The sequence below is a fragment of the Dermacentor albipictus genome, chromosome 1 (genome assembly GCF_038994185.2).
Source record: "Dermacentor albipictus isolate Rhodes 1998 colony chromosome 1, USDA_Dalb.pri_finalv2, whole genome shotgun sequence".
Lineage (NCBI taxonomy): Eukaryota > Metazoa > Arthropoda > Arachnida > Ixodida > Ixodidae > Dermacentor > Dermacentor albipictus.
Window position 1 is genome coordinate 318,408,779 of NC_091821.1, and position 12,380 is coordinate 318,421,158.

At 42.5% G+C, this 12,380-nt stretch overlaps 1 protein-coding gene across 2 annotated transcripts in view; it reads left to right on the top strand.

The window, feature by feature from the left end:
• The window catches only part of LOC135903969 (uncharacterized), a 109,753-nt gene that overhangs the window by 28,886 nt on the left and 68,487 nt on the right, over positions 1 to 12,380 (top strand). Inside the window, exons 7-11 of one of the 2 annotated variants that reach the window (XM_065434489.1) lie at positions 464 to 541; positions 5,252 to 5,359; positions 6,573 to 6,741; positions 11,193 to 11,241; positions 11,532 to 11,640. In XM_065434489.1, coding sequence (XP_065290561.1) covers positions 464 to 541; positions 5,252 to 5,359; positions 6,573 to 6,741; positions 11,193 to 11,241; positions 11,532 to 11,640 — 513 coding nt within the window. The remainder of the gene's footprint in view (positions 1 to 463; positions 542 to 5,251; positions 5,360 to 6,572; positions 6,742 to 11,192; positions 11,242 to 11,531; positions 11,641 to 12,380) is intronic. The other variant, XM_065434492.2, reaches the window with a different exon arrangement.

Below are 12,380 nucleotides of genomic sequence, written 5' to 3' on the forward strand. Positions count from 1 at the left end.
GTTGCTCTGTGTATTTATAGGAAAGTGCTGGTCACTATGGGAACCAAAGAAAACATGAAATGGACACGATTATTTTTAGAAAATGTGCATAAGTTTTAAAGTATGTCGAAGGCATTATAGTAGTAAGTCAAGAGAAAGGATAATTTTCTCGAAGAAATGGCAGAGCCTGAGGTTGACTTCTACACTGCACCAAGATAAAGGGAAGGGAAGGGGAGAGGAAGAGGGTAATGAGTGGTGAAAGTGTGAGTGCAAACTAGAAATACTGGTGTTGGTTTGGGTTGCAGAAATTGCTTGAGAGGTTCTTGTTTAACAGCCGTAAAGTGTTTTTAAGTGCTGGGATTTTTTTCCTTTGTCACCAACCCAGGTTGTGCAGTGATACCATTTGTTAAATATTTGGAACAAGTAAAAAACCTAATAGTGCTTACAATGAATGGTTATTGTTGTGTTGTATACTTGACTGCAGAAGTTTGTCGAAGGATGGTGTGGAGGTTGGAAGCACAGAGACTTCACTACCAGAACAGCTCAGTACATTGAATCTAAAGTAAGTTGCCACTGCAATTTATGTACTGGATGTTGATGTTTTGATGCTCTATAATGGTGATGTTCAGACATGCCCTATTCATGCGGGTGTGATTATGATTACTAAAGTCAGGGTGTCTACCAACCGGGAAAACCGGGAAAACCGGGAATTCTCAGGGAATTTGAACAGTCTGGAAAAACTCAGGGAAAACTCAGGGAACTTGTGCTTCTATCAGGGAAAATTAGCTGTAACTTTATTGAAATTGAACGAAAGTCGTGTTACTGCTGGCTCCAGTAACAGAGGAATCGCAACGAATCGTCATTGACGCCGTGTCATCGGCACGATGTATTGCCAGAGTAGTTAACGACCGATTTTCTAGACGCCCTATTTTTCGAAAATGCCCGATAATTTGCACGGTTTTGTGGCACCACCACGTACTCCATATAGTCAATGTATATTGCCCTGACTGCAGGTCTGAAATGGCATTAATCAAAGTTGCCACCGCCGCTATTTTGATCATCTCGCCGCCTCGAACCGGCACTCTCGCAGGCAGATCCGCTGGCAGCTGTAACCACTACTGCGGCAACGTTAGGCCTAGCTGCTTCTATGATCGCCATTAAGCTTCTTGCCGTGCGGTGCCGTGTTTTTCATTGAAAGAATTCGCCGCTATCACCAATGGCACCGACTCCGCCTTTGTAATCCTCGCGATTGGCTTTGAAGCTCGCAGAGCACAACGCGTTGCGTAATGCCAGTCTCCGAAAGTTAGCTTCGCCTCTGTACATTAATGTTAGGCGGTGAAGCATAACAAGCGTCGAAGGGGGCAATTGTCGCGGGACACAGTATGTATTCCTTAATTACACATGCATGCACCCCGTCTCCTGTCATAGTACAAGCCCTGATATGCCTAATAAGCGTACTGGCAGGCTTTAGAGCTTTTTCAGACGTGCCTGTGGTAATTTTAGCCCTTAACGGCAGTTAAAGACATGCATTAATTTTTTTCAGACTGCCTTTTTTTTTTCAATTCTTTCTTGCGGCCCCTCGGAAGTCTGAAAAATCAAATGTTGACTGTAAAACTGACCAAGAGGATGCTTCAGATGATTCATGTGGTGGAAGCGTGGTAGAAGGAGGATGAGAACAGAAAGGACCAACGCACTGAGGAATTAACGGGAAAGGAAGGGTGCCGCCGCCTTTTTGAAGGAGCTTGAGCTAAAAAAACTAAGTGATGGCTGACGCTGAGGCACAGGTGTCCCTCATCCAAACCAAAATAAATTGTTTAAGCAGTGAAACCCAACACTGAGATGTTGTGTACGGGCTGAGAGTATGTCATGACAATTGAGGTTGACTTCCCAGCTGCTGAGAGGGAACCTTAGTTGTGACGAAGTTCAGGACCTCATACAGATGAGCTTGCCATCAGTTGATAGAAATAGCTGATAATAAAAAATATTTACTTATGTAGGCATCTCCTTTTCATTCATATCTGAAAATGTTCGACTCACTTTGGAATGGGCTTTACCATTTCTTTCGCTGTGCATTTTACTAACACCTTCCTTCTGTTTTCTTTTTAAATAAAATAGATATTACTCCTTACTATTTTCAAACTGGATTAAGTAATTTTTTTTTTGTTTCAGCATGCTTACTAGAGAGTGACAGCATCGGGCAACGTGGTGTCAGCCTGTCTTGACATAAAACAAAGTTCTGGCTCATTCAGGGAATTTCGCAAAGGTGCTCAGGAAAAACCTGGAAAACTCAGGGAATTTGGAAATGTCAACTTGGTAGACACCCTGTAAAGTGAATCACACCATTTTGGTCTCTGATTACAACAAGAATCCCAGTCATGCCCTGTTGCCCTTATTTTAATGTAGCCTGCATGGTTCAATATTTTGTGCTAATGAAATTAGTCCCTGTTTCATCAGATGGCATTTTATTACGTCGGGTGGAATTTTATTTCGTTGTACGCAGTCTCCATAACCAATGTAAGTTAGATTATTCTCTGGCATATTTCTGAAGCGTGGAATTTTCTGAAGCCAAAGTAATAATTTAGAAAGGCCAACCATTGGACACATCTAAGCGCCAATCTTGTTTGTTTTGCACTTTAATCTTTGGTCCAAACAAAAGCAGTTGGATGAAGCTAAGCTTTTTTTTTTTGTATTAAGAGCAGTACTACAGCATTTAGCTGAGCACAGTGGCACCTAGGGAGTCAATACGTAGTAAAACTATGTTATCAGTAAACAAGCACTCCCATATTGATTTTGTTTTTATGTTCTCTGTGGCACTAAATTCATGGTGCAATAAACATCTAAATAAAAAAATGTATGGGTATCCTAGCAGGTTATTAGGGCTATTCCAGGAATGCATACCTCGGGAGCAATGGGAAGGCTAGAGGCTGCGTTCTAGGCACTCAGTACCAAAGCTGCACTGCCAACTTTGACATCTTCAGGGGAGTTCCCTGTCAACTGCCATTGATTGCTACTGTTATCCATGGCAATGACTAATGGGGATAATAAAATAAAACCAGAGGAAGCTGATTCATAATTGTGTGCAGTGTAACATAAATGATAACAGTATTGTCACCATTTGTTGCTTGTTAAAGCGCATGTTAAATTTTAAAGCAATTTCACGTGCTGAAGTAAAGTTTCGGTGACTCTGCTTGTGCAAAAGTTGTGCAAATGAACATTAACGTCACTTCTGACTGCATCGTACTACAGCTTTTGTGATTCGTGATGAGAGATGTAATCACCTCATGAACATTGCCTGGAGTGAGTGCTGTGCAGAGTTTCAAATGCACAAATTATCACTGTAAAAATGTGGCAGTGGCACTCCAAAGTGTGGAAATTACAACTTGGTGGTGCAAAAATAATCCAGACTTCGCAGTCTGCAGAAGCTTTGCCCTGTAGCATTTCCTTCGGTGTCACGGAAAGTTGCCATCTGGTATATGTATGTGCTCTAAACTTGTATTTACAACTAGAATACATCCATTTTTTTACATCCACAGTGCAAATTTGTGGCTGTGTTCAGTCATGTGACTGAATTAACACGGCAAGCTGGGTGAGTTGGTGATTGAACATGTTCCTATGGGTGGGCAGCGCAACCTGGACGAAAGACGAAAGGCAGTACACAATACAAGCGCAGTCCGGGTTGTGCTGCCCACCCATAGGAACATGTTACGACTCCTAACTTTGGAGTAAAGCAAAAAGGATATAACGAGCCTATGGAGTCTATCTACTTAAGCTTGCTTTCTTGCAAGATAACTTGCCAACATAATGGCAGCATATTTTAGATCTTTGGAAATGTGCACATGTGTGCCCATTTTCACAAACTTATCTTTCATAAGTCTCGTCTACGATTGGCCACCACTGCAGTGATTTTTGCATTATCACCTTGATCACTGTTGGGAATGACAGGTGCGTGAAACACATCTTGATCAATGTTATGAATAATGGGTGCCTGGAACTGGCTGACGAGCAAATGTCCTTTAGTAAGTGAGGTTTTTTGAATACAGGCCTTAGTGGTTCTGCTGAGGTGAAGATGTTAATGTGACTTCTATGATGATGTCACATACAACTGGAAAGTGTATGTGTAGCGTTCAGCTGTGTACATGGAATGCCACCTTGGCACCTTGTCTTAACTGTATTTAGGCCAGTATGGCCATCAGTTAGTTAAATGCATGTACGGAGAAGCAATAAAGAGTCTGCAGGTTGCATGTTGTCTGCTTGAGTGCTTAAATGTGGATGAGTGTGCTAACAGACATTGGTTCTTTATGAATGCTTTTGTGTTTACCACACGTGCAGTGAATGTATGTGCTTAGAAGTTGCAAGAATTACGTTCAGGACTTTCTAAAAAAATTTTTTCTAGTTTGCACATAATTTTAAAGTAAACAGTAGTCAGGAAAATGAAGCACAAGGAGGATACAGGAGGCAGCTGGTACTTCCCACTGAGTGTATTTGAAGACACTACTTTGCGTGTATATTTAAGTGTATGCCATCTGTGCATCTCAACATGTGTATGTCTCCTGCAAGAATTTTAATGCCTCCTACCTGCTCAGTGCATGCTGTGGGCATTACATGACTGCTTGAAGCTTAGCCACTTAAATTAACAACACTGACCATGTGCGATATCATTGCAATGCCTATCGCATGTTCACTGGACATTCGCTGGGTTGCAGTAATATTTAATACCACGTAAAGCTGCACACTCACCTGGCAGAAGCCTGATCCCCCACTTTATAGGCTCCTGCACTCCACACTACACCCCTATTAGGCAGTGACACCTCATGACTGATGTGGGTATTATGCATTAGTGACAATGTATGATGATTCCTTAGTAAAAATGTTGTAGCCAGGCAGCATCTGCTTGAATCAACTAGATGTTTCTCAATTTACTCATGCTGGTCATAAGGATCACTTTGGGTCCATATTTAAATTCAGTATCATCTTCAGTCAAAGGGTGGCACTGTGTTCTGTTCAGTGGAGTCGAGGAAGATGTGCTAGTTTAGTCCCGTTTGTGAATCGGGGGGTGAACTCCCTGCAGCTTAAGTGATGAGAGTGCACGTGCTAGAGAGTTGCGGGCAGTTGCCCCCAGGTGGGCCTCAGAGCTGCATCTGCCCGGTATCTTGCCTCTGCACCCTGTCACTTCGCTCTGCTTTCTCTTCCTCCTGTCCTCTCCCTTTCATCATTACTGCCGATGCCACTGCTGCTGCTGCTGCTGCTTGGGTGCTCTGTGTGCTGCCCTCAGTGCTGTTCTCTGTTGGGCAGCTTCACCCGATGGCTTCCACCTAACCACCACCTGCACTGTGCCCCCAGAGGAAATGGTGGCCACCACCATCAAAACAGAGCCTCTCTGGTACTGCTTTTGTGAGAATTACACTCTTGATGCACCTATGCCTCGAGGGCCCTTGCCATCTTTAAATGGACACAGTGCAAGTCTGTGGGGTCCGTACAGGCACTAGGACTAATGCTTCTGGATTACTGTGTTAGTTTATCAACTATTGCGCTGTATGTGGCGCTCTTTCGTTGTCTTCCCCACACCTGTCTTGCAAGATTGGCAGCATGTGCTGCCATGTGACAGACTGGAAAGAAATCATGCATGATGTCATCTCTGAGATTGTGTACAGGCTCCTGATTTCTGAGGCTAAGCCTAGGTGACCACTCATTTGCTGCATGTTGGTCTGCATGAAGTTTGACTGCCAGATGTGTATTTCAGAGGCCAAGCCATATGCCACCCCTCTTTGGTGTCTGTTATGTGGTGGAACGCTTGTTGGAGTTTGCGCATCAGGTGCATCAGGCAACAAAAAGGCACCATGTTTTCATGGCGCTTCTAGGCAGGGTTTGAAAAGTGCCATTAAGTGGTGTTTGTTGTAACAGAGGTTCTTTACTAAAATAGAATTGTTTATCTCTCACAACCAGCACTTTATTAGTGGAACTTTTGTCCCTTTTAACATGTTTCTGAGAAAAGTAACACTGACAACCATTGCAGTAGTTTATAGATAAGATGAAAAACATTAGCTATAGTGTGGCAACTTGTGTATCAACAGGGTTTGTTGATCTTTAACACAACAAATGTGTAGTAAGCAGCTTTTTGTATGTTGTAAGCCATAAGGTTAGTTACAGCGATATGAAATGCTTATTGATTGCTGTATTTGTTAAATGAAACGACAGTATGGCATATATCAGGGTCTCAACGCAGATGGCACTCTGTGTAACCAGGTTAATGAAACATACATACAGATTCCATTTACCAGATAAAATTGATGGCACCTGCTAACAACTGTTCTTTCTTTGAGTTCTTATCACTTATATGCATTATACATTGTACACATACAGCTTCAGCTGTGAAATAGCAAATTTTAATACTTTGGCTGTGGTGTTAGCTATCTATTACATTGCATTTTGACAGAGGCTTTTAGGTAAGGTGTTATGCCAGCATAAGTTTGGGTGTGGTTGTGGATATCGACGTGCAGTATTGATCCTTGCTTTTCTCTGCGACTCTTGGTGATGTAGAGATACTACTGGATTCTGTGACAGAAATTTCTTATGGTACATGTGTATATGTGCAGTGAGACTACCATGGAGGAAGAAGAGGAGAGTGGCCACACAGTGCTTGTGGAGGAAGAGAGATGTGTGGGCTTGATGCCATCGCCCATTCATGCGGGCAAGTACCTGCGTCAGAAACGAGCTGACTTCCAGCTATCTTATGACATTTGGTGGCTGCACAAGAATAAACAGGTGAGTGTAGACAGCGCTGTTTGCACAGCTGTGGCATGTTAAAAGTTTAATTATGAGAATTTTATATGATGTCACTTTTCATTAATGCTAGTCATTCAATCTACTTATTGACCTATAATTATTGCTCTATAGTTAAAATATTTATTAGCCTATTTATTGGTCTATAACCTAGAAGTCGCTTGATGCAATGGAAATAAATCTGTGAACCTGTGTTAAACTCCTTGTGAAGGGCAGCAGTAAGTGATATTAAGTAAAATACCATGTGAAAGCAAGCTTCACAGTTATATCTTTTTGCATTAATTTCTTTCATTTGTGTATTGAATGCTAGCCACAGTATGGCTCTTCATGGCTGAGCTTAAATGAAAAGGAACACAACCTCAACAAAACTGCAGCTATACGCCATGCTGAGGCAGTTCCCAAAGTGCTGTGAATATGATAGAAACGCATCGATAACAACTTGTGGCATAATCATTACCAGCAAAGAACTGTTCTGTGCAATCTGAGGTTGTGCACCATGCTCAGAAGCCTAATTAGTTTATTTCAGTGCGTGCATGTGCTCTGGTGTTTGGTGCTGGTGCCCTGTCTTGTCCTCTGAGCACCAGTTTCCACTATAGTGCATGGATTTAGTGGGCCAGGGGTAACAGATGTAAATTGTAAAAGGATGGTGTGGTCAAGTGACACCACGCACAGGGTTGTTTTATTTAAAGCATTAAGGGGCAGCCAGGTTCTGAGAAAAAAAAAATCAAAGAAATAATTTTCTGAGAATACAGTTTCTGAAATATATAACTTGATTATACTTTTTCACCAAGTTTCCCACTCTGCAAATGGGTTTAAAACATTAAAATATACTCACATGAGTGGAATTTGTGCAGAGTAGTATAGTATCTAAAGCACCTAAAATAGTATCATTTCACCAATGCGCTGAAGTTGGAAATCTCTGGGAAATAAAGATATATTAAATATATATAAAGATATATTCAATATATATATTCAAAGTCATTTCGCAGCTCCAATCGCAGCCACCCTGGTCTCGTTTAAAAGAGTGACCCTCCGCCATCGCCATCTCTATCTGCCCATTGGCTATACTGAGAAAAGTGCACGAGAAATAGGCTAAATGCCTGACTGCATTGGCCACTATGTGGACGTGACTGTGCTGTACCCTCCGATTGGTCAGGCCGGCTGGTATCACCTGCTAGGCCTGGCCAGACGCTTTCACGACAGCCCACGGCACATGTAGGATGCCACAATGGACAAGCTACAATGGCAGATAGTGCAAGAATAGAAAGAAGTTGCTGGCAGATAATTTCAGGAAACGACAAACGTTGCTGGAACGCAGTGAGGACAACAAAAATTATACGGCAAGTGACGAAGTCAGTGACGGCATGCAGAAATAAGGCCCAGCGTCGCTGCTGGTTACTCCTACTGACAGTGCCCATGTCTACTGTGATACAATGATGCTGCGGCAATTGGATTTGCGTGAAAATAAGATTAGATCAGAGGGAAGGCTGCGGGAGCTCGCAGCAGCTGAGGCAATGCATGTAGGACTGTTTTAAGTCCTGTGCTTCACTGTTGTCTCTCAGGATGTGTTGAATGAGCTTATGAAGTTTGCCCACTGCATAGATTGCGATGGCAACGTCACTATCATCAGAGGTGAGCGCAAATACGACCTCACTGTGAAGCTTTTCCTTGTATGTATTGATTGTGATGAGGTGTTGGCAGAGTGGAGCTCACTACGCATAAGTGGCGACGCTAAAAAGAACACTTTTTTGTAAATGGTCTGGCTGCACGTGGCATGCAAAGTACTGGTCTGCACAAAATGACTTGGCAAGGTTATGTAAAGAAGCTGACGCTCATGGCGATGCGCGCTGCCGAAAAAGTGACCACCGAGAGCGCGAAGTCAGTCCTACAGCTCTATGATGAATTTCATCTCGGGAATGCCGGTAACATTGCGGTGTCACTTGACAGTTTGTGCATGATGCGTGAACATTCATCGCACATTGGTGTAGGAGACGCCATCAAACTTTTTTGCGGATCTCATAATCTATTTCATTGTGCTCAGCAATTTTTGTGCCGGTTGTGAGCAAGGCCCAAAGGAGGATGATCGTGCCTACCAAAAACTTGGAGGGCCAGCCATATATGCCAGAAACACCCTGACAAAAGGGCTGGTGAGATGGAAGTCTAGGCAGCCTTTATCATTTTCAAAAAGTAACTAGAAAAAAATTGCCTGTGGTACACAACTGTGCTCTGCAATGGGGACAGCCACACATTGCCTGGTTTGCAAGAGGCGAATGTGTACGGCTACGTCAAAGTTGAGAAGGAGGACTGTGTGAACCACGTCCAAAAGCACATGGGCAAAGCCCTACACAATTTCAAAACATAAAGGAATTGCTGCAGAGAGCCTTGGTGGCAAGTGGAAGCTGACTCAGATAGATCTTGTCGCCAAACTAAATTGCCATTATGGCTAAGCCCTAAAATCTTATAAAAGGGGCATAGAGGCAACACAGAAGGCAGTACTGGCCACTTACTACCATGTCACATCAAATAATACTGCCTCAAACCACAGCCTGTGCCCAATAGGTCCAGACTCTTAGTGGTGCCAAAATGTGGCTGCAGCAAGAGAACCTGAACCACCTCATTGCAACAATTTGTCCGCAGATGTGTGCAAATTTTTGCTGCCTGTTATCAGCACCTCTCAGACGCAAGGCCTATTGAGCGGCGCCAGAGGGGCAAGAACAAAAATTAATGAAAGCTTGCACTCTGTCATATCGTCCCTAGCACCAAAGGAGAGGCACGCATCCCTTTTCACCGTTGAAGCTGCAGTGACTGAGGCTGTGGTGCAGTGGCAGTTAAACGGTGGCAGTGCAAAGAGATCCACGAAGGAAGAGCTCAGCTTTAACCCTGGTCCCACTAGTGCCAAATGCGTGGACGAAAAAGACAAGCACTAGGAAACTGATTCTACTTGCATGTGTACGGGCTGCTGTTAGCCTTCAAGAAATGCCGAAGAAGCGTCATTTTGATGCCAATCAGAAATCAGACTATGTCCCTGGTGGCTATTAGCCATTTCTCTTTGTAAATACATGTATGTACACAAATGTAATCTTGCTTGATTACATCCTCACTTTCTAGTTTTTCACAATTTTCTCAGAATGAAACCTTTGATTTCTTGCAACCTGCAAGCGATGATATCTTGCCACCCAAAGCAGGTAGAACAGACATTTTTGTTTTTTCAGAAGTGAGCTGTGTAAAAAGTATGATAAGAACTATAATGGTGACCAGATTTTTTAGTACTGCCTTAAGAATATAATTATTTTGCTCTCTTCTTAATTGTTCCCACATTACAAATGGTAAAGTTTCATGTTTTATTATGGGACTTACATTGACCACTTTTAAAAACTGCATGCATTGTTGCAATCTTTCCCTTTTGGGCTATTGACCCATGCATTAAAATAAAATTTTCGTTTTGCCATTTTCTCGTAATAGAGGCTTGAAACAATGATATGTGATTTGTATGTGATTTTAGTTAGCTTAGTAAATAATGTGTCTGTACAAAAAATGAAATAATATTTGAAATCAGCATAAAATCCAATCAAGTTGTGTAATGTCATCAAGGTTGGTTGAGAAATAAAGGCTCACTTTCAGAACCAGGCTGCCTCCTTAAAGCATTAAGTGAATCTTGCCCTTCACTCTGCTGCTGATATAGAGCCTTTTTTTTGCAGAGCAGCTTGCTCTAGAGGTATGAGATGGTGCTTTCGGTGACAGTGATTGAATACGAAACCATTACCTATTCTGCCCTTCTATTGTGCAATCAGCTGTCAGAAATCCAACTGTGTGTTCACTAACGCATTTTGCTCCATTTATGCTGCAAAATGTGGAACAGTAGAAGGAAGACGTGTGCAGTAGTTGGCCGCAAATATAGTGACTGGCATATTAAAGAATAGAATGAATCTGACTGACCAAGTCCATGGACTGCTGCTATACAAGGACTGTTTGTGTTGCTGTGTCTTCGCAATGCACGGCTTTACTTGAGGATAAAAAAATTAGCTCATCCACCAGCGTTCTATCGCTAACCTCCAAAGAAAGGACTTCCACCCTGGAATGTCAGCAAGTGTGAGTACCGCTTGTTCGACAGTGACAAAAGGACACACCGCCACTTCCTGGCATAGTAAGTTTCTCGTGCGTTATCTGCACACACACGCACCCCAACTCATGCGCAAAATCATCATCAATCACCCACGGGATCACCGTGAAAATGGTCTATACAATATTGCTTGTTAAAAGTTTATATGTTCAGGATGTTAACTTTGTTAAAAAGTGTTACAAGGGAACTTTGATAGAAAATGTTGGCAGTGTATATGTTGGAATCGATCTCATCTATGCATAAGGTTCTTTTTTTTTCTCCCCCCCCCCCCCACTTTTCTTAATCTCACATTCCCGCACATTTTCCATTGCAGCTTCTTTATAGCTATGACCCAGTGAACAACTACAAACGAATTAAATCAAGTGAGTATTTTTGCTAGCATTGTTTTGCAGCCATCATATTCTAAAATTTGTTTGTTAGACACATTTTTATTGCTGTTCTTGAGTTAAGTCTGCAGAAATTACTCTCATAAAGAAATTGTGGTTGTGATTTTTCCATGTGCATAGAAAATCACATGTAAGTACTCCCAGTAAGCCCTATGTTTGAAGAACCTACTAGTGTCTTTCTCAAAACATTTAGCAAGTCGATGTTATGTGTATTAACGTATGTTGCTGTACTTGAGCTGCCATTTTTGTTTCTCTCCTGCACACAGATGTGTATGTTGACGTTAAACCGGTGTCCAAATATGAGGTCCAGAGCTGTAACTGTGCCCGACCAAAGATGAAGGTTGACAAGGGCTGTGGCACAGACTGTCTTAACAGGTAATGTGATACTACATATGATAGGGATACTGGCACTTGCAGATACAGTAAAACCCCGTTTACTCAAAATTGTAAAACGCGGGGAAAGTTTCAAGAGCAAGTTCATGAAGATATACGTCCCTAGCTGTGTGCATAGACCACATAAAGCCTTTTGAAATAGGTGCCAGTAGCTGCCAAGTTTCTCGAAAAAGTTCAATGTACCAGAAGAGGTATATTCAGCAGATCACTTTTGCAAGATATTTTGCAACTCTGTACCTGACACATTGGGCATCCACGGGTAACAGCAATCCTCCCGCAGAGCCTAGCAAACACTCTTGCATGTAGGCACTTGGGTGTCCAAAGCCTAGTCAGGCGAAATACCATGAAAGTGGCTCCATCAGTGATTTGCACTGCTTAGACACAACACCATCGTGGCACATTTCTTGCAGTACAGTGAAACCCCAGTCATGTGTCCCCTGATTTTGCAATACCCCAACTTAATTGGCTTACAAAGCTGATTGAGCGAAGCGTGAGAGCACATGTACTTGGCTTCTTTGTCATTTTGCAACAGACGATAGCGGTTGACAGCGCTTCATTTGTGTTTCTGCAAGATGCAGTTCTCAAATGCAAAACCTACTAGGTTTCCTGCAGTGTTTCAGCCTGTGAAATTTGAGCGGAGTAAAACGTAAGCTGCGCTCAACTAAAACTGTCCATTATCAATGAGGTTGTGACTGGTCGTAAACAGCGGATGATTAGAGTGG